The 21,865-nt window shown below is 44.4% G+C and overlaps 1 protein-coding gene across 2 annotated transcripts in view; it reads right to left on the reverse strand.

Annotated features, from left to right (window-relative positions):
- Positions 1 to 21,865, reverse strand: part of POC1A (POC1 centriolar protein A) — a 197,700-nt gene that overhangs the window by 34,615 nt on the left and 141,220 nt on the right. For both annotated transcript variants that reach the window (XM_069643195.1, XM_069643196.1), the window contains exons 8-9: positions 7,786 to 7,854; positions 7,482 to 7,634 (exon numbers count right to left, since the gene is read on the reverse strand). In XM_069643195.1, the coding sequence (XP_069499296.1) occupies positions 7,482 to 7,634; positions 7,786 to 7,854 (222 nt within the window). The remainder of the gene's footprint in view (positions 1 to 7,481; positions 7,635 to 7,785; positions 7,855 to 21,865) is intronic.

Raw genomic sequence — 21,865 nt, forward strand, 5'->3', positions numbered from 1 at the left:
GGATATGTTAGTGAACCTGAAAGGTTTGCAATTTGTTTGTGTGGTTGTACTAGGTATATCTGTCAGTAGGGCGGTTTGGGTTTCAGTGGGGCTCAAGAAAGCTTTTTTCTTAGCAATTGTGGATTGCAGAGTAGTAATTTTATTTGCTAGTGCATTTTGGATACTAGAGCACCATAGTTTATCCTTGTGGACGTTGTCTATGGGGGCAATTGGGTTTTCCATTTCTCGGAGAATGGAGAACAGTTCTTTGGAATTTAGCTTTGCTGATTCTCTCGTTGTGTCTTTTTTGGTTTGGATTATTTCCTGCTTGTATTTTTTGGCGAGGTTGGTGAGTAAGGTTTTATTCTCAGCTGAGGGCGTGTGCCTCCAGATGGCTTGGAATCTGCGTTTTTGGATACGTAGTTCTTTGAGATGGGTGTAAACCATGAATTAAGGTGATATTCTCTTTTGCGTAATTTGATAGGGGCAATCGTATCCAATGCTTTGGTCATAGCATTGTTGAATGTCTCAACTAGCGAGTTTGGGTTGGATTTACTCAAGCTGGCGGCGAGGGCTGGTAAGAGTAATGGGAGTAGTTTTGCAGTAGTAATTTCTTTTTTACTTCTCGTAGGCATGGGAGGGGCTATTTCACTATTGTTTGGTTTGGGCGATTCTATGGTAGCTGAGAAGCATATGAGGTGGTGGTCGGTCCACTTTTGTGGCAGGATATTGGCGATGGTAGTATCACAGTTACAGTTGGCTATCCAGTCTAAGGTGCGTCCTTTTATGTGTGTGGAGGCTAGGACTTTTTGTGAGAGACCATGATCGATTAAAATTGATTGGATAGATTGGGCCTGTTTGTCCGCAGCATCATTAAATCCTAAGTTAAAGTCACCTAGTAATATGAGCTGAATGGAATCTTTGATGCTATTGGTGAGGAGGTTGGATAGGTCTTTCTTCAAAGTTACCTAGTGGGCCAGGCGGTCTGTACACTAGGAGGACCGAAAGTGTGCTATTATTAGAAATTGGTATTTTAGCAGAAAGAAGTTTGTATGAGGAGATTGCTGGGTGAGGGGTAAGTCTAGCATCTAGCTGTGTTTTGGCAATAATGGCCAGGCCGCCTCCTCTGGAGTTGGGTCGAGCAGCTCTTAAGATGTTGTAATTATCTGGGATAGCGATCATGAGTGCAGGACCTGCTGCGTCATCGAGCCAGGTCTCAGCGACAGCAAGATCATCTAAATTTTCCATGGTATGTCAGCGATTTCCGTATTGTGTGCTATGAGGGACCTAGCATTGATAAGGGCTCCTGATAAGGTAGAAGTAGTGATAGTGTCTTTGAGAAGTCTAGGGCTCAAGTGGTTACGTCTCTTCTGTTTGTGATGCGGATTGATTTGGGATTTAGGCGTCTGCAGAGGCTCGAGAGTCGGGGATGGTGGTAGGCGTAGTGGGAGTAGGGCCTGCTGGGCTAGTTCTTTTGTTTTTGAGGTCGTAGAGTCGTGGCAATCTTGCTCTAAGTCGCAGGTTTCTCTCTTGCATGTTGCAAGGAGTAGAGTTGGAGAGGGCCATTATAGTGAGGAAGACTAGATTTGTCCAGGCGAAGGTCTTAAGAGTACTCATGTTGGGCGCAGGGTAGCGCGATGGTACCTAGATTTTGGCAGACCCGGTTGGGACTAACATGCAATGATACTACCGAGGGGCATCTAGTTTAACATTAGTTGACATCTAGTTTAACACTCAGGACGAAATGCATAGAAACTACGATGCTACACCTAGATATGACAATCCTATTTCAGAACAAAGTGCATGGAAACTACAATGCTGCACCTAGATATGACAATCCTATTTCAGGACAAAATGTATGGACAATACATAGCTGCACCTAAATTTGACAATCCTATTTCAGGGCAAAATGTATGGACATTACAAAGCTGCACCTAGATTGGGGCGTACCTGTTAGTGGCTCGCGTGCAGGTAATATGTAGCTACAGGCAGATGTGTTCACAGTTATTTTGGTGACAAGAAGACAGGATGCCATGGGGCATCTGATTAAGGTAAACATGATGACTTAAGTGTATGCATGCAGACATGAGGGGAGCGAATTGTCAATAGCAGTCTGTATAAATGCAGTGATAGGAGGGAAGATTACCGCGAGGAGTCAGGGGTGTGCGGGTGGGCAGCGGTACTTACAGTAGCTTGCCAGACCCGTGAGATCACTCGGTTTGTTGTGTAGTACATCCTACTGTGGGCGGGTGACTCGGGTTAGACGAGAAAATGGTTTGCGGGTGAAGGACCGTTAGCGTGTGCAGTGTTTGACGGGATATGTCACTGATGGAGGCTGATCCGGCAGCGTGGGTGGCCGCGCTGCGCTCCCATGCACGCGAACAGGCAGCAAACAGGTGCCAGCCTTGATTGAAATGTGAGTAAACGCATACTAATGCGGTCTTTCTTTCTCCTCTTTTCAAGTTATGGTATTCCACGATGCATGCGGTGCCGGATGATGGAGTTCGTACCTTCAGGTGAATGGAACTGAAGTCAGCGATGGATTGAAGACAGGATACTGTTCCAGGTAAGTTTCACAGTGTTCTTTCTCTCTCTGCAGGTCCTTGGTTTCAGGTAAGCTGGCATCAAAGAACTGGACACAGTGAGCGTTACGCTGCCCACAGCAGCACAACACAAAGCATGTTCTGCTGTTTGGGTGTGGTTTAAATAGTCTCAGGTAAAGTAGTCCAGGTAAAATAGTCCCAGGGCTGCCACACCCAAAAGACTAGACCGCATAGCTCAGTTCCTTGTAGATGTCCTGGTTAGTGTCCATCTGGACCACATCTTCATGGTGGACAGAAGCCGAGGGCTGAGAGTCAAGATTTTCTTGGAAATGTGAAGCTGATCTTAAAGGAGGGTCTTCACGAGATCTCTTAGGGGAAGGATGCTCAGAAAGCGAGACAATCCTTTCTAGACGATCCATGCACCCTTCAAATTTCTCTCTTGTCCACTTAGAGGAACCAGAAGGGCCTAAAGGTGGAAAAACATTGTTTTCCGCCCTTTGGTGTCGGAATTTGTCTCCAAGGGTGTTGGATAGAGACGCCCGACTGTCCTCTGAGGTTTCGCGAGTATTGTGGCACCACAGCGTGTCTTTAGACTTGTCTGCGGCACGCTCCATGCGTTTCGACGGTGTAGGTGCCTGCCCAACTGCCGAAGTAATTCTCACAATACAGTCCTCAATCTCCGCCGAATCAGCGTGAGGTAACAGGTTAGAAGGATTATCGGTAGCTTTACCGTCTACCGCAGCGTTAGAGGGCCTAGCGGTAGATTTTTCGGCTGGGGAAGGCTAGTAGTAGGTTTCGGGCCTACCGGGCCTTTAGGGACCGTCGGAGCGTCGAATGGCTGTGCTTCGGCGTGTAAACCCGATTTAGGGGTAGCACCCTTGTTTTTGGAGTGCCCAGTCGCAAGACATTGCTGCGGATGTAGGGAAGGCTGATCTACCCAATCAGAGGAATTCGCCAAAATTTTCTACGCCCCTGTTGGTGCTTTCACCTTTTTCGACGGAACCATCGAAATCGGTGGTGGTGTTGTGCGCTTAATGTTTTGTGGGTTTTGTACGCCTCTGTCACTGGGTGTTGCCCATGAAGCGAGACTTGTGTCAGGCCTTAAGGAGGACGGGGATGGGCATGGCAGACCTAGAAGTGTCTGCCTCAAGGTCTATGACATCCGATACGGATGTTTGGTCATCGGAGGTGCCCCTGTCACTTTCGGTGGGTGTGGCGGTGAGGGAAGGGGAACGTGCCTTGTAATGAAAACTGCTTTGTAACCATCTTCCTTCCACGGTAACCAGATTATGTATGTCCTCATGTAACAGCGCCACGATGCCCCCGGGCTGACGTGCGCTTTAAATAAATCCGAATAAATAAATAAATACCGTACGCGGCCCACCGCATTACACAGCAATACTTAAGGGTCTTGGGCCTAAGGAGCTTACAAGCCGCACACACCTCTTCTCGTCGTGATCTAAAGGGAGACAAGAATTACACGTTCTGTGCTCGTCTTTCCATGAGTACCTGACCCTACACTTAGGGCAGAACCTAAATGGTTTCCTTTCCATAGCGAAAGGTATAAACAAAGATGACCTAGACCTAGAGGGCAAAGAGGGGGAACGAGTTAAGACCTAACGAAAGATATTGCCACCCCGACCCCACTCTCCCTACTGTGTAGGCCGGCCAGAGGGCCCAGTGTCAGGATTCCATGGTATATTTCTAGAGTTTCAAAGGTTCACAATCTTAAAAGACACACTGTTATTATACCAAGATAATTCTCATAGACATCAATTACTTACATACTTGATTTAGAAATCATCATTTAACAATAAAACCTTTGGACGTAATTCTATTTAGAAGTATGTTGTTCAAGTTATTTTTTATTATTAATTAAAAGAATTGTACAAAAACTCCCTAATAAGATTTCAGAAATCACTTCTTTCCCCAAGGCAAGATGGAGGGTTAGTACAGCAACAGCGATTGGAGGAAAACATTGATGAGGTAGTTTGGAATTTTGAACAGAGTTCTAAACTGCCTTTCATTTTAGTTGCCTTTGTGGCAGGTTGCAGTCTCTTTAGCTCTGAGAGAAGATTTAAGAAAAATCTATAATTTACTTATATTAAGAAGAGTTATCAATTCGAGACTTTCAGAAAAGAAAGACTTATAGTCAAGGATTCTTAGAAGACAAGAAGTTACAGAAGAAGCAAGCTAAGTTATTCAAATATTGAAGATATATTACATGGAGTGAAATTCCTTGTCTTTTTAAAAGAAAAAAACAAATGTTCATAGACAAGAAAGAACTGTATTTATTTAGAAGTTATTCGTTACAATCTGCTGTTATATTCTGCAATTGCGAGTTATTTTTTGTTAGTTTTGATCTACGCGCGATGCTAATCTAATTACTAACTAACCCGCGGTTTGTTCTAGAACTATTTAAAATATATATATAGAGTTTGAGTTGAGATATATTTTTATCCAACTCTATATATTTTAGTCACAAGCGCGAGCGTATCTTTTGCCTCGCGTTCGTTGTTAGTATTAAGGTTAGAGAAAAGAACCTTACGTTTTTTACGTACTACGTGTACACGTCATCTCAACTCCGGAAAATAGTGCTCGGAGCGGCTCGTACTTCAAGAATTTAGCGTCGGTTCCTGTGTAGCTCTTAGTCAAGGAAACGAAGCGTCGGCAAGTACGCGGTTCGTTTATTTTATTTAAGGAAAAGTGCGTCGGATGGATGCGTGGTTCGTTTGGCGTCGGATGGATGCGCGGTTCGTTTAATATTGCAGATACGTCAGAGGGATGCGCGGTATCTTCTGAAGGATTAAAAAACATTTATTTATGCGCAATTCTAAAGTTACAAGTTCTCCAATGATAAAGACTGTTCTCAGAGAAAATATTTGAGAGAGAGAGAGTTTGGCAGCAATGACATTCTATTGATACTATTGAAAAGAAGATTTGTCTGAAGTTTAGGCAATCCAAGAAAGTTTACACAAATAAATTTCCAAGAAATACAGAATTAATTGTTTCAACATCATCAGAAAAGAATGCCTATCAGCACACAAGCATAGGCAACAGGTATTTCAAAAGAAAGTAAATAAGAGAGAGAGACAGAATTATTGATCAGTTATACATTATATATATATATATATATATATATGTATATATATATATATATATATATATATATATATATATATGCTATTGTTTTTTCCCTTAGATTTCACAGCCACTGGAGAGAATAATCCAGTACCAGAGAGCATCAGACATCAGTGTTATCCAGTGAAGATCTGTCTTTGTTTTGTTCTCCAATTCCCCTTTCCCCTTGGGTTTGCCAGCTTGGTAGTTTTATCTTCTTAGAGACTATTGGGCAGGCATACTTGGGGGGGTCTGGTGGGCAGCATCATTCCTGCAGGAAGATTTGAGGTTGGACCTGACACCCAGCCACATGGATGACTCAGCCGCCGGATCTTAGGTGCCGAAATCCACTGCCGTCGGAACTTCCCGGAGTCTCCGTCGAGGTTGCTTGAATCGCCATCGAAGTGACTTAAGTGGAAATAACCGACAAAGTCGGAATAAAGATAAACAATGTCTCTTTTGAAGAGCTCCGCTATAGAGCGACCAGTATCTGGGCGGAAAAAAACAAACTGAGGGACCTCAGCACGTGAGGTATTTTGGGTCCACTACACGTCACGATAGGGATAGTGTTACAGACACGCCTATGCCGACGTCCCCTTTCGGCCCCCGAAAGACAAGATGCAATAATCTGCGGTTACCACTGGATGTCGGACCATATGCACAGCATGTGATTCTAATCAGATTAACAAACATCAGAAACTCAGACTGGTTGCCCATATTGAATACAGAATATCTGGTACAAGCTGGGATACCCACACATTGCCAAAACCGGAGGAGAGGCAGGAAGAGACCCTATCCCCAACAGTCTTTGGTTGCTTGTGTAGTGGGGAAACAAGAGTGGTAACAGGGTTGCCCTTGTGGGGAAAAAATATCCAGAAGGAGAGGAGCATCATTTGCAGAAGAGTATTAAAGAGCACCAGTGTGAACCTTTTTTTCCCCCTGAAAATGTTTGGGAAGTTTTGAAGCTGCAATTTGTTGAATGCCGTGAAGCAGTTGTAAACTTTCTGTCAGTTGACTAACACCAAAGCATTTGTCGTTGTGAAACGCTATTCAGGCAGGGGAGTATACCCGAATGGCAAACCTGCAGAGACTTTAGACCTGGCATGGAAGTAGGCCAGGTGGAAGTTGAAGGAATGGTGGTGGTCCTGACAGACACTTTATGCTGTTAGTAGTGTTAGAGGAAGATCAAAGCAAGGCTGTCACAAAGCAGTTTATTTCTTTGAGTTGTCAGAGTGGCCAATCATTGTGGTTATTGAGGAACTAAGAACCTAAGAAGAGCTGCATCTCTCTTGTGTTGGAACCTTCTGTTGACCAGTTAAAATTGCATCAAAATATATTGGAACTTTGTTACAAATAACTTTGTTACGAATCAGGATGCCTTTATTTTCTTTTCTTTAACTGTGAAGCAGAATCACATTTAAACCTGGGGAAGGGAGTTCGCCCAGGCTACGAAGAGACTGTGGTTACATGGGGAGTTCAATCATCCTTGTTTTGAACTGTCATGCATTTGTTTATTTGTAATATGTATAAGTGTGAGGGACGCCTATCCTTTGTTAGAGTGTTTCCTTTAGTTTATTTTAGGCAGGGAAATCCTCGTCAGGGTAGGGATAGTGAGGCATGTATCCAACCTTATGAGATTTGTTGACAAATGTTCACAACGTGGTCTGCCTCACATTTCTGACGCCTCCCAAAGTACAAGAGGTGATTACAAAATCTATGGGTATAAGTGGGTGTCTAAAGTAGGCGGAGGGATTGGGATGCCCACAAATAGTCTCTTTATGGGTTTGGGTAGAATTAGAGTAGAGATTAAACTGTTGCATCATTTGATACCTTCCTTACCTCCACGCAATTGCCTTGTGTTGAACTCTTCTCTGAAAGTCTAGGCTGATCGTCCATACTTGGCACAGTCCCACACACACTAGTGGACCTCTTCTGCGTTCGTAGCACCTCTCCGTAATCTGCGGCATCAAAATTTGTCTTCCAAACCATGACCTTTAGAAGGAAATAAAAAAGGAGGTACATTCACCATCAATTACTGGCCACAGGGTTAGGAGATCTGCTGCCCAAATCATTTCCATTTAACTTAAAAGTTACGCCCCTCATCTCTCATTAAAGAGCTGAGCAACCTGATCAAAGGACTCACCTGTTCATCAGATCCACCAGAAGCAAAAAAGTCCCCCGTTCTTGAAAAGGCCACACAGGTGGTGGGTCCCTGCAACAAACAAAGGACAGACCCTCAATATAGGAAATTTGGTCCTCACGATAGAAAAAAAAAAAATGGTACTCGGGAGTGTTATGTAGCACATTCTAAGCTTCATTTTAAAGCATTTCACTCAGAAATCCAGAAAAGCTTCAATTTCACAAGTAAACACCTTCAAACCTCCATTTTTGTGAAATAAAAAGCAATGGAGAATGTTTGTATTATGTGGAGCTTGGATATTTATGCAAACAAATAAATCTTGATCAACCACTCCTCTCCCATGCAGACGGAACTGGTTACACCGTGGCTAGCAGACGCACTCAATATGCAAGTCCTATAGCATGCATACTTTCCATGTCCACTATCACACAGTTCTAACATATAACTGAAGTGTCTTCCCATTGAAAAGCTTAACATTGCAAACAGTCCAGCACTGACGGATGAATAGAATAGCAACTTTCTTTTTCTTTAATGGTAGGACCAATTTTAGACATCGACTTAAGCACAGCGACATTTCCATACGATCACATAACTTAAGTGGGCAAAATGGGATCAGTCCACAGGTCTTCTTGTTTCCAAGTCTGTGCAATGGCCAAATTGGGGGAAGTTGGCAAAAGATTTGGTTTGTCTGAACATTCCGCCTTTTATCAAGTAGTACTCAGAGCATTGTGCCCCGATAGAGTCTCCCCAGCAACCTCTGGACTAGGTAAGAGGCAGACCTGCCCGAACTGCTAGGTCACATCCCTTCTGCACAAGACCAGAAGCATCCCCATACATGTTTTGGCCTCGTTGGGCCTCAACAGTGAGGTTGTGGTCTCATGCAGAAGGGATAGGACCTAGAAGTTCGGGCTGGACTACCCCTTTGGGGGTAGGACCAAGCCCGATTTACATATGGTCTTTTCCCTTTTGTAATGGCTCGGCAGGCGAAGAACGATGGTCCAGAGGGTTGCCCAGAGCAATGCAAGAGGTTAAGATTTATTCTAAACCTTCCAGCCATCACCTTTTTGTTTTGCATTGGAACTCCTACGGCAGGTTTGTCTGGGTAAGAGGGAAAAACCTTCACACCATGTGGCTGCGTAGTGATTGCGAGTATGTACCTTACATGTGTCCCATGTGTTGGTCTTTGGATTATGTGCATGCTCGTTGCCTGTACCTAGGAATCATGTTTGGCTGCCCTTTGTTTAGCAATTGAAAGTGTGAGGTGTGCCACCAGGCTTTAGGCTGACAATGGTTTTAGGTGAGGAAAGGGTCTGGTCCAAGGCACTTTACTGATTTTAGAATATACTGCCTACCATTTCCCCATGGCCTAGTGTACATAAAGGAGCAGCCAGAAAACAATGAATAAATACAACAAACTCTTTGTGTGCAAATCCTACTACTGGTACGAACAAGTCGTTCCTTCATACTAAAGCCGAGCAACGTAAACTTGGCCCTGTGCCTTGTGTAAACTGGAAGAGAACTGCCGTAAGCAGATATTCCAGGAACATGGGGCAATGGGCAGATCACTTCAACAGAAGCTCCTGGGACTAACCTCTTCTGAGCAGGGCAAGCAAACCCGCAAAAACATGCAAAGGCAGGGACCCGTGCAGGTGGGTCCTGCTACTAGAAGCTTTGCACGTTATCCGCAGATCCCATTTTTCCAAACATTAGACTGACAACGCAGCCGGCATGAATGCTTGTGTAGTTTGTGCAGTCTTCGTAAATGACGCACCACGACATTATTGGAAGTATAAACATAAATGAAGCTTGTATTGGCTACAGTACACATCATCCTGCTCAGTGTGAGCTGGAGAAACTGTACGCTCGAGGAATGAATTACAGGAAATCTGCCTGACATCACTGACGCCAATCCCAGGTTTTAAACTAACAGACCATTTTCCAGCGGATTCTCAAACGCCAATAAACGTCCATGGATTGTCCTTGGGACTTACTAGAGTGTTCCTCATGGATATCATGACCATGTGTCAGCATAGTTCTGATGGAAGAAAGTATAACTGAAACACAAACATTGCATAGCAACCATGACGTACACCCAGGATAGCAAGATTTAACATGGTTCTTCGCATGTGAAGCTCATCTTGTCCCAGCTCCGGAGACCACTCCAGAAAGCGATAAACAATTACCTCATCAGAGGCGACAAATGTGTGCAAATAAGGCAAAACCGGCCAAACCCATTGTTTAGAGTTCAGTTAATAGCTTTAAAACAGGAAACTTGACATCCAACTCACAAGAACACAGAACGCAAGAAGAAGAAGAAAAGCAGCAAATACAACTGTATTAAAACTAGAAAATGCTTTATGGATGAGCCAAGTACACATTTCCTAAACTATGTGCAAGTGAAGGAAATGCTGGCATCAGGATACCAGGATAGACAGGAGGCAGTTGCCAACATAGTTATTCAATTGTGCCAGAAGAAGAAAAGAAGAGGAAAAAAAAAAAAAAACTGTTTTGGTCAGTGAAGCCCACCACTCCAACCTCTTTTTAACTAACATGCAAGACTCCTGTGTTACCTTGTGGTGTGTTTAAGTAGGCCGTAGGTGTTAGTGTCACCAGAATATGGGCAGTGCAGCCCTCCTGTGTGTCCTTGAATCCTACACCTTCACCTTTAAAAGGCCTTGGTGGATAGAACTAAAGAGCAGGCACCAAAAATGATCAGGTGGATTTAGCAAAGGAGAATGTTTACGGGCAACGTCCTTGTGGATTCAGCAAAGGAGAATGTGCACGGGCAATGTCTTGGCGGATTAAGCAAAGGAGAATGAGTATGGGCAATGTCTTGGCGGATTAAGCAAAGGAGAATGAGTATGGGCAATGTCTTGGCGGATTAAGCAAAGGAGAATGAGTATGGGCAATGTCTTGGTGGATTAAGCAAAGGAGAATGTAGAGAAAATGGCCTGGTGCATTCAGCAAAGGAGAATGCGTATGCCTAATTTCCTGGTGCATTCAGCAAAGGAGAATGCGTATGCCTAATTTCCTGGTGCATTCAGCAAAGGAGAATGTGCATGTGCAATGGCCTGGTGGATTCAGCAAAGGAGAATGTAGAGAAGCAATGTCCTGGTGGATTCAGCAAAAGAGAAGGTAGAAAAGCAATGTCCTGGTGGATTCTGCAAAAGAGAATGTGCGCGGGCAATGTCCTGGTGGATTCAGCAAAGGAGAATGTGCACGGGCAATGTCCTGGTGGATCCAGCAAAGGAGAATGTGCGCAGGCAATGTCCTGGTGGATCCAGCAAAGGAGAATGTAGAGAAGCAAGCAAAGGAGAATGTAGAGAAGCAATGCCCTGCTGGATTCAGCAAAGAAGATTGTGCATCTCTTTGCTCTTAATAGTGGACTCTACATATATTGTTTGACGGAACCTGTCAGTTTTCCATCAAAGTACTATCTTCTCACAATCGACAAAGGGACTGACTGGATCAGGACAATATTGTTTCAAGTAACAATCATACGAGCAGGGCAACGAGGGAACTTCAAATTTGAAAACACTAGCTTTTCTGTCACTAAACAAAACTTGCTGGGACGTCTCTTGACTTAAGCTCCTCTGTAGCATTCAACTGCACATGGCAATTATAAGTTAGACCAAAACCATTTTTAAAGTCCTTCCTCCTGCGTGTACTTACCAAATTAAACTCCACACCCTGGTAGATTAGATTCCCAGTGATGTGGTTGTAGTTGTGGTTGCTGCACCATGCATTGCAAGTACAAGTGTCTTATGGGAGCAATAATCCCTGGTTCTAGTCACTGCTTCAATGGGGGAGCCACTTCGCATGAGGCCAGGGAGGAGACGCCACTACTCGAGATTCCCCCTGAGGTGGTGCTTAGCGGGAGGATCTCATGGAGAGGGTGGACCAATTTGAGAGCAGGGGTGAACCTGGGATAACAGTATCCCCTTTACCCACCCACCTTCACTCAAAGTCCCTTCCATTCCCTAATGCCCCCATGTACTATGGTAAGACATCTTGAATAGAAACCACTGGGACGAGGAAGAGGCATTAAATATGGAGGATCTCCAACCTGAACGCCGGCATACGCTCTAGCCTTTGCATTAACAGGATTGGCCAGCTGTCATTTAACGACAGCGTGGTAACAGAATTATGGCATCTACATTCTGCGCTTGATGCAGACCGAGAGTGTGGCAGGAACCCAACAGACACATGGGGAAAGAGAAGCAGACAGCGCCCCGGAGCGAAGCAGACGCACCTAAGGCGCAGGAAACTAAACTGCGAAAACCTGCCCACTGGGAACTGGAGCTGCCGCGCTGCCCACAAAGCACCAGCAGAACGCAGGGGAAGCCCATGAGCGACTGGGAAAGGTCCCACTGCTACCGAAAGACCAGCAAAGTACTTAGGAGACTTGTGAACCGTTGGAGACCGACATCCAAGGCAAAACAGGTATCAGGGTGGCTAGTCTGGCGGTTGGGTCGACCCAGAGAGGGTGTGGGGCAGGAAACAAAGTAAAGCAGAAATACTCACAGGGAAAGGGTGACAAAGAGAAAGGGTCCTGGGACCCACATCAGGAGGACATATCCCGACTAACAGTAAGGGGGAACATGAACTTTGGGGAAATACACAACGTTCACAGACCTTGGCAAGAGAGTCAACCAGGCCTGTGCAACAGAGCGTGATTGGACGATAAATACATTGTGAACAGACCAGAGAAGGGGTCTGGAACCCTTTTAGGGAAGTGTTCCTCAAATGCTATCAAAAAGTAATAGGAAGTCTGTATATGTGAGTGACACAGAGGCCTTGGCAGGGGAGTAAACGCAGGCTGTAGATGAAAATGAAACTCGAGAAAGAACACTGAAAGAAACGCTTGGGGGCTCTACATGGCAGAAGAGCAAACCAAAGAGGACTATCAAGGCAAGGTTCTGGGACCTGCAACAATTGGACGGAAGGTCAGAGCTAAAACCTGGGAGAGAAAGCCATTTTTCCACATCTTGATATCTGGGGACTTCTACTCCCAGTCTACATTAAAGAATCGTACGTCTGTTCCTCGACATAACATCTGGGAACAGGGTCTGCTCACAGAGGAACAGGGACCCTTAAGAGAGCTTGAGAAGTATCCTAGCTATCCCCACCATGTCATCAGACCTGGGAGATGACAAGCAAATGACAGGAGCCCATATTGTTCATTAAAGATAAAACTTGATTAACCTTGGAAAGACTGCAGAAAGCGAGTCAACCCCTTGAGTCCTGTAGAGCTTTTATTTTACTTTCTACATCTTTTTGGAACTTGGGGAAGTAGGGAAAGTTATGATCTCCTCCAACCTGCCCCATTTTATTTTGAGAATAAAAGTCTTTGATAATCAACATGCCACCTTTGTGCCCGCCTCTTACTCCTATTACCTTGTAGTTGATTCACCACAGAGTGTCCTGCAATGACGACGTAATCCTGGTGCTTGGAATCCATACAAGGCCTAAACATCCAGTTTATATACTGATCCTATACACACAACAAGCAAAAAATAGTAGATCTTCGTAGTTCATGCGCTAAGGATAAACTATATTCAGATTTTCATTTTTGTATTTATTTTTCATGCAAAATCCTCTTCAGGCGGTAAGTACTGTTACTGTCACATGATTGGTTCCTACTGATGGTTTTGGGTTGAGTTTGCGCATCAGCACAAGTCCTTGAATTTCGAGGTCTTATCCGAGGGGTTTTAAACTTTCATTCTCTTGAGTTATGCGAGTTGGTGCAGAGAAAGAAGAGGATGCTTCCTTCGCCTCCCTGGTTGTGAGCCGATTCACAATACAATACACACAATGATTTTTCTTTTTAACTTGGAATATTGTCTGATTGAGTGATCACCCCTCTTTTAGGGCTCTTAACAGAGCTTTACAGGCTTAAAACCCATGACCGGGTGGTCATACTGAATTTACCACAGGCGGACAACCATGCCATATTGAGGTTTTTGTTTCTCAGTTTGAAATGCTTTATTTGCGAAGAACAATGCTTGGAACAGTGAAACAAGGCAAGAGTCATGAAATAATTGATCTAGATTGAGCAGAGTATAAGCAAGAAATATATATATGTGCATGGTTTCAAGTGTTATCTTTACTTATACACAGCTCAATCTAGACGTTCACCTCCAGTTCTGAGCCACAACAACAAGGCATTGTGGGTATGCAAATTAGATCAAATGAAAACCTTTTTCTCCAGGAAATTGACTTTGTCTAAGAGGGCAGTACTACTTTATACATAGCCTCATCTTATACATGCTACCGTTTTCCTAATTAGAGATATCATTTTAATGGTCTGACGACGACCCCACCATGATCACAATAGAGGGGATCATGAATCTGTTGTTATTTTGATTCTGGACAAGACAAAGCCTGTGTTAAGAGAATAATAGATCTGTATACCCAAGTATTTGATCCCATTTGATACCAGAGGCTAGAATGTGAAATTTGGTACACAGGGTATTAATGGGTATAACATATATTCAATAGAATAGTACTTTGGTTTTGACTGCATTTAATTTGTAACCAGAAGCAAGGTAAAAGTTTGAAATTATGGCCAGAAGATGTTGTCAACTAATATCTGGGTTCTTAAGTAACAGAAGGACATCATCTGCATATGCTGCTAGTTTAACTTGTAGATCATCATACTCAATGGAGTTTTTATCAACTCCAATTGTTTCCAGGAAAGGATCTATGGCCAAAATAAATAATTGGGGAGACAAGGGACAACCTTGTCTTGTGCCTCTGAACAAGGGAAAATATGACGACATGTGCCAATTAATGGTCTTGGGGTTAGAGTGTCACACATGAATCACGGTTAAGAATGAGTTGACCAGACCATGACAATTTAGAGCTTCAAACAAATAATCGCACTACACACTATCAAAAGCGCTTTCTGCATAAAGAGCAAATGCGCAACTATCTATGGATTTAGTCGCAATACCGGGTAATCCTGCATACCTGCTAATCTGTAGCACTGGGCACAGGTCTCACCAAGTCCTTTAGTTTTCAAGATTCACAGCTTGAGTCTCTACTGGACTCCCTGTTTTAGCTTTCACACGTTTCCTGTTCAGATTTCTCATAAAACACCCGGCTTCTCAAAATCACATGTTCAGGCCTCTCGTAGCCCTCTGGTTTCTCAGCATTCACTGGAGTGGGTCTTCCCAAGTCCTTGGTCGCTCAGTTGGCAGGGCTTTTCCACACCTCTCGCAGATTTGCCACGTTTGTATCAGGATCCGGGTAGAAAGTAGCTTCTCCCGAAAAGTAGCCGTCTTGGACCAAGCGGAGGTCTCCCTCCCAATCCCCGCATGGAGAGGCAAAGAGCAAATCCTTCTGCTGCTACTCTTACTGGCTTTCCCAGTCTCTTTTATAGCAATCGACTTGTGTGGGAACCTGTGCTGGTCTTTGGGAACGGCTGGAGCCACTCAGGGTGGGGGTGGGGGAGAATTGTGTCAGTTATTGGGCTTTTCGTTTCCTTCTCTGCCTCTTAAACCTATAACGAGTGCCTGTTCCACATTGGTTAATGGCAGGATTGCTCTCACTGCAAGACGTCAGCGCCATCTTGGATTCCTGTATAGAGTACTTTCTTGCTCTTAGGCATCCCATATCCTCCATAATTCAGATGCCAGATTCCTACTGTTTCTCCTTTGTGTGCATGTCTGGGACCTACTCCCATTGTATTTCACAAACACGATATCCCAACTGATGCGGCACACTATGTTGTGTTTGTTTCCTTCCTCAAAGTGTTAAAAACATGTATATGCTTTGTTGATCATACCACGTCTTGGAGGTTGTGGCAGACCAAGGTCATCCCACTACATGCAACCTCTGGGAGTCCCTCGGGGTAGTGGCCACACCATTCCAGTCACTTTCTGCTTTGCTCCAATCACACACAAAAGGATGGGAGTTCCTTCAACTCCGCACGAAAGCAAAAGACTGGGAAGTTCACTGCAAAATACTTCTGTGCACTAGTAGCTAAGAGAATTCTAGATCAGAGCAAAGGCACGCACCTACAGCATGTGCTCATTAATTCAAAGACACAGGGTTTCATCCAGTGTAATTACATAGGCAGCAAGACCATTCAGGGAAAACGTCTCTTCTGCGGAACAACAGTTCAAAGTGGAATATTCAGAGCCAAGAGAATGTACACCTTGTTTCTTTTTACGATTGTTCTTAAACAAAATGTTCCTTTGCCTTTTCTTTGATGTACAAAGGAGAGACGCAGTACTGGGGACTGAGTGTTTAGGTACTGCTTGAATGGTAACCTGTAAGCACAGCTTTACCGTCCCACATCTGAAACAATAAAACTAAGTTCATTCTGAATTTTACCAGTATTTGGTTTTGATTCCCTCAGACATTGAAACCCGTAAATTAAGCATGGATGTCACAAGCACAGTCTGAGATACCTCTCGCATCTGCGTTCTTTGTACATCGATTAAACTGTAGATTTCCCATTCCAGTTTAGCTTGCGTTAGGCCGATAGTCCTGGACTGGACGGGACCTCTAGTGCAAATCTGAGATTTGTGCGCCCCCCCTTCACACTTCGACTAATTCACCAGTACTAGTGATATTCACCCATTTACCTTGGTTTATGTGCGGGATTCCCTAGAGGGGGTGGTCGTGGTGGGGGCTATGCTAAACCCAGGACTGAGTTCCTGTGTGTGAATGAAACTAGAAGTTTCCATATATGGTAACTGTTTCGGGCCTCCATTAGACAATGAAGGGAGGTAGAGCCAAGTCCAGGTCAGGCCGGAAACCGGAGGGCTGGGAATGGTCTCTGAATTCCTAAAATGAAGCCACTTCTTCAGTTAAAGTTCAGGAAGTAACAAGATAATGTTTAAGCGGGCCACCCACCAGTGATGGCTGTCCAATGTTTGAAAGGATGCGTCCTTGAGTTTGGAAGCAAGATGTGCTTTCTGCTCTCAATTGTTCTTTTAACCCGATTCTCACTTTGTTGAAGTCTGTAAGGGTGCGGAAGTACGAGACAGACTCAGTGGTGGCATGCTTTTTGTCAAAGACTCATTATCATAATAAAGAAAAGGAAAAACAGATCTTGCCCTATTTCTAGGAGGGGTTATGGCAATGTTAAAGGACATTTGTACCACGCACCATCACCACCGGAGCAGTCCCCTGGCGCTCTGGTGGCTCTGAAAGAGGGAGGGAGGGTGAGTTAGTGGGAGGAGGCTGGAAAAGTGCAAGAGTGCAGTGATGTGCTGTTGGCTGCCTCAGCCCGGTGGGTCCGTTGGGTGGGCCTGGGGTGTTTTCGGCCAGTAGTCGTCGTGTACAGTTCAGCAAGTCTGTGTGCTTGTTTAGTTGCTGCAGTGTAGTGAAGTTTGTTGTGCTGTAGGTTTGTGGTTGAGTTTGAGAGGTGTATGCAGAGGAGGAAATTGTTAGTGGAATTGGTTAGTTGGCATCTCTATCCTGAATTGAAGAGTTGGGCTTGCGTAATCTCTCCGGATGGAGTGCGGGTGCACCCTGGGCCTCTGGTTAGGTCTGGGACCGTCCTGCATTTCAGGCCCCTTTCACATCTCGCTGCCACCTCCACCAGCCTCCCCAACAACCCCACATGTGCTTCCCTCCCACTTATATGGCCAGTGCACCTGCCAGTGTCCACAACTCAGTTAGTGTGGTGATCGGTAGTATCTCGACAATTCCATAACCCGGTGGTACCTAGTAGCAGCTAAGGGGCGGTTGAAGATGTTGGTTAGGATTGACTGGGGTTGTTGACTGTCTGCATGGGTGTCGCCTGTGTTCCACTCTGCCCGGCGTCACCCGTCCAGGTGCCGAGGGTGCTTCTCAGTCGGTTCTGGGAGCTCGTCAGTGTCCTTTCCGGTTTAGTCATTCTTTTTCCTGTTTCGGTTTTTCAGTTTTAGTCTGTGGTATTGAAGAGCCAGGTTTTTAGTAATTTTCGGAATTTTAGGTGATGTTTGGTGTTTCTTATTTCTTTTGGGATGTTGTTCCAGGTTTTTGCGGCTAAGTGGTAGAAGACGGTGCCTCCGAGGTTTTTCTTAATGTATGGTTTTAGTTCCAGGAGGATTTTGTTGCTTGACCTGAGGATTCTCGTGGGCTTGTAGATAGTTATTTTCTTTTGTAGGAATTCTGCTTCTTGTCCGCTGATTGCCCTGTGCATTATGCACATTGTTTTGAAGGTGATGCGATGTTATACTGGGAGCCAGTGTAGTGTTTTTAGGGCAGGGGTGATGTGGTCTCTTCTGGACAGTTTGAGGAGTAGTCTGGCTGCTGTATTTTGGATCCATTTTAGTTTCTTTAGGAGGTATTCCGAGGTAGAGGCTGTTTGCATAGTCGATTCTTGGCATGATTAGGGCGACAATAGTGAGTGTTTTGTGCGTGAAGGAGAGGAAAGGTAGGATTCTTCTTGCTGCATGGAGGAGGAAGAAGCAGCATTTCTTGACTGTTGCATTTATTTGCGGTTCTAAGGTTAGGGTGTTGTCCCTCAGGAGTCCCAGATTTTTTACTACCTTAGATAGTGATGGTGCGGTTCCCATTTCCGTTGGCCACAGGATGGCGGTTTCATTCTCTGGGTCTTTGGATATGATCATGATTTCTATTTTTCTGGGTTCATTTTCAGGTTGTTGGCCTTCATCCAGTTGAAGACTTCTTTTAGACAGTCGGTTACATTTGAATGATCGGCTTGGGTGTCTTTGATTTTGTAGATGATTTGAGCATCATCTGCATAGTTGTAGCATGTAATGTATTTGAGGATTCTGGTAACTGGGTCTGGTAGATGTTGAAGTACAGTGGTGATGGTGAGGATCCTTGTGGCACTCCACAGTCGTTAACTCGTGGGGTGGATTTGAAGGGTTTGATCCATACGGTTTCTGTTCTGTCTGCTAGGAATGATTTAGTCCAGCGTAGTGCTGTGTCTGTTATACCTATATATTCTAGTCTTTTGGTTAGGGTGTCATGGCTAACTGTGTCGAAGGCTGCGGAGAGGTCAAGCAGAATAAGGGCTGAAGTTGTGTTGGAGTCTGCCTTCGTTTTTAGGTCGTACCAGATGGATAGTAGTGCTGTTTCTGTTCCTATTGTGAGTCTGAAGCCGACTTGAGCTTGGTCTAGCAGGTGGTGTTTTTCAACGTGTTCTTGGGTTAGTTTGTATATGTAGGTTTCTAAGTGTTTTGCCGGGTAGGGGATGTTTGAGATCGGTCTGTAGTTGGAGAGGTCATCTACGTCGCTGCTTGTGTTTTTCAGAAGTGGTTTGATGTAAGCGGATTTGAAGGTCCTCTGTACAGTTTCCGTTGCTAGTGATAGATTTAGAAGGTTTCTGTAATATTCTGATGGTGTTCCTTGTGCAAGGATTGATTTGTAGATGTCCGGGGGACAGGGATCCATGGGTGAACCAGCTTTCTTGCTGCGTTTTATCAGCATTGCGAATGCCTCTGCTGAAATTTCAGGAAAGTTTTAGAGTTTGTGCTGCGGTTCCGAGTTAGGTTTGTCTGGTTGTATGTTGCTGTTGGTTGGCCACTGTTGAATGGTTTGTCGGATGTCATTGATTTTTTTTTCTTGAAGTGGTCTGCCAGGTCGTTGCAGAGTTTCTCCGAGGGGGTTGGGGTGTTGTCACAGCCTGGTGGGTTTCTAATTTCTTTAATGATGTTAAACATTTCTTTTTGTGTGTTGGTGGCATTTGTGATTGTCATTATAATGCCTTCTGTTCGCCTTTTGAATATCCTTGTTTGCACAGATTTGTTTCTGGAACAGTGTTTTTTTGTCTGGGTTGTATGCTCTCCTCCATTCCAGTTCCATCTTTTTGTTTTCCTTTTTCATGGTGCTGAATAGTGGGGTGAACCATTTTGCTCTCTTTTTTGATGGTGTGAATGGTTATTCTGAGGCCATATTGTCAATTTGATCTGCAATCCATTTGTGTAATAGCTCTGCTTTCCCGTCTAGGTTAGCTAGCTCTAGTTCTGTAGTTGAGGGTTTGGTTAACTCCAGTTGTTCGAATAGGTTGCGTTCTTTGACATCTTTCCAGTTTCTTTTTGGGTTGGTTGTGAGTTTAGGAGGTTGGATGCAAATTTGAGTAGGCAGGAGTGATCACCAATGGGACGATTAGATGGTCGCTCCACAGTATTTGTATCAGAGGTGTCGTGGTGATGAGTTTTTCCTCTGCAAAAATTGTGTCCAGGGTGTGTCCTGCCGAGTGTGTTGCCCCTTTTACTAGTTGTCGTAGTTTCATGGTGGTGAGTTGTTCAATCAGTGAGTTTTGGGAGTTGGCTTCACTGTCTTCGAATCAGATGTTGAAGTCCCTGTGATGGCCTGTCTTCAATGTTGTATAAATAAAGGTCTGAGACAACAAATAGTTTTTATGGAATTCAACGAGAACCCAAATAACTTTATTAACAATGTTTTCCTCTTCTCTTTCAGAGGCAGTTTAAAAGAAAAGGATACGTCTTCACTGTTGGATCTGGCCAGCTTTGTAGCAATATGGACTTCTCTTCCGGCTTAAGGTAAGTTGTCTGTCTCTTTAATCTACGTTGACTCTTTCCTTTCTGGGTTGATGTTACTTCCCTCCTTTCACCATACAGTTTTGAAAAAACTTGTCTCTTTTCTCTTCTCTGTTCAGTGACTTATCCCTTGACTTCCTTACGTTAGTTTTACTATTCTCTTTTCTTCAGAGTAACCTTCTACGTTTGTTTTTCTCACTTTACCCAAACTTATCCTCTAACACTTCTGATAATATATATATAATTTCAGAGGCTAATATTGGTAGTCCCGGTTCCTATCACATCGTCGCAAAGTCTCTGCAGCTTCTCTTCACGAGGTATTTCGGTTCATAGGAAGTGGCAACCATACTTTTGAGACTCCCTTCTTACTTAGCTCCTATTCATAGTGATGTTGGATTCAACCTCTCACCCACTTCAGCTTCTTCTAGTTATGTTCTTCAAGAAATTCTGCAGGTCGCTGTTTATCTACACAGCGTCGTATCGTAGTCCTTATCAGGCATTCGGTTCCATAATGATGCCCATTAAATAAAGATGCTTCCTTATTTGCGGTTCCCTGAAGTCTATAATGCTATCCCTCTTTAGAGGTCTGTCACTAGTAGCCAGCTCTCCCATACGATTTTCTGATCTTACTTGTTCACCGTCTCAACGGCGCCTACTGCTTCCTTCTGGACAAGGACATATGCGATCCGCCATTCCCTTCTGGACACGACTCGTAGTTGGCTCAGCACGGCTTCTCCAGGACAACGGCATCTACTGCTTCCCGTTTCCGCTACGTCCGCGATCAGCTGTTCCCCTCCGGACACGGCGGTTTTCGTTGGTTCAGGGCGGCGCTTCTCTCGGCCAAGTCAGCGACTACGATCGCTGTGTTGAAACTCACACAAACAAAAAAACTCCTCAAACTGCGCAACGGCGCAACTTTGTATCGACTTTTCTAAACTTCAGGCCGAAGCCAACAGCTGCTTCTTTTAAGAAAACCTCCTCTTCAATATGCCCAGGCATAACCGTCCTTCTCTCCTTCTTCCACTCGAGACCCTGTCTCCTAGGTAACAAAACATGACAGCCAGGCCATTAGAGGAAAGTCCATACACGGATCAACTAAAACAGGAGTTCCTGGTTATACGTTCAATAGGTATTACTGTATACGTGAGTTTACCACATTTAAAGACACCGTCACAGTCCCCCAGGGTGTCTTGCCTAAACAAAAACACTAATGACAGGATGTCTTGTAAAATAAAGCTGGCGTCTTCTTGAACCAAAATGAGGCTCCTTGTTCTGAATACAGACATTCAATGTTCAGTTCTTGAGTAGAAAACACAAAGAGCAACTTTTATATACAGTTCCCCCCCAGTATCAAGGGTGGAGTCTCTACCCCTCATTCTTCTCTTCAGCTCCCAAAACGTGATAAGGCTGGTTTACCTATCCTGCCAGACTATAGATCTTGGAATTCCAGAAAATGTATTTTCTTTTAGTTAGGGTCCCCGATCACTCTGGGCTGTCTTGGGGACTCCTGACTTGGGAGACAGCTCCTTTTTCATTCTTGTGGGTCCCAGATCCTGTTATATTCCCCCAGGATCTCCCCGACTTGCTCTGGGCCTCACCACCTTGATCGTTTG

This window comes from Ambystoma mexicanum, chromosome 2p, assembly GCF_040938575.1.
Source record: "Ambystoma mexicanum isolate Mex_15411 chromosome 2p, UKY_AmexF1_1, whole genome shotgun sequence".
NCBI lineage: Eukaryota > Metazoa > Chordata > Amphibia > Caudata > Ambystomatidae > Ambystoma > Ambystoma mexicanum.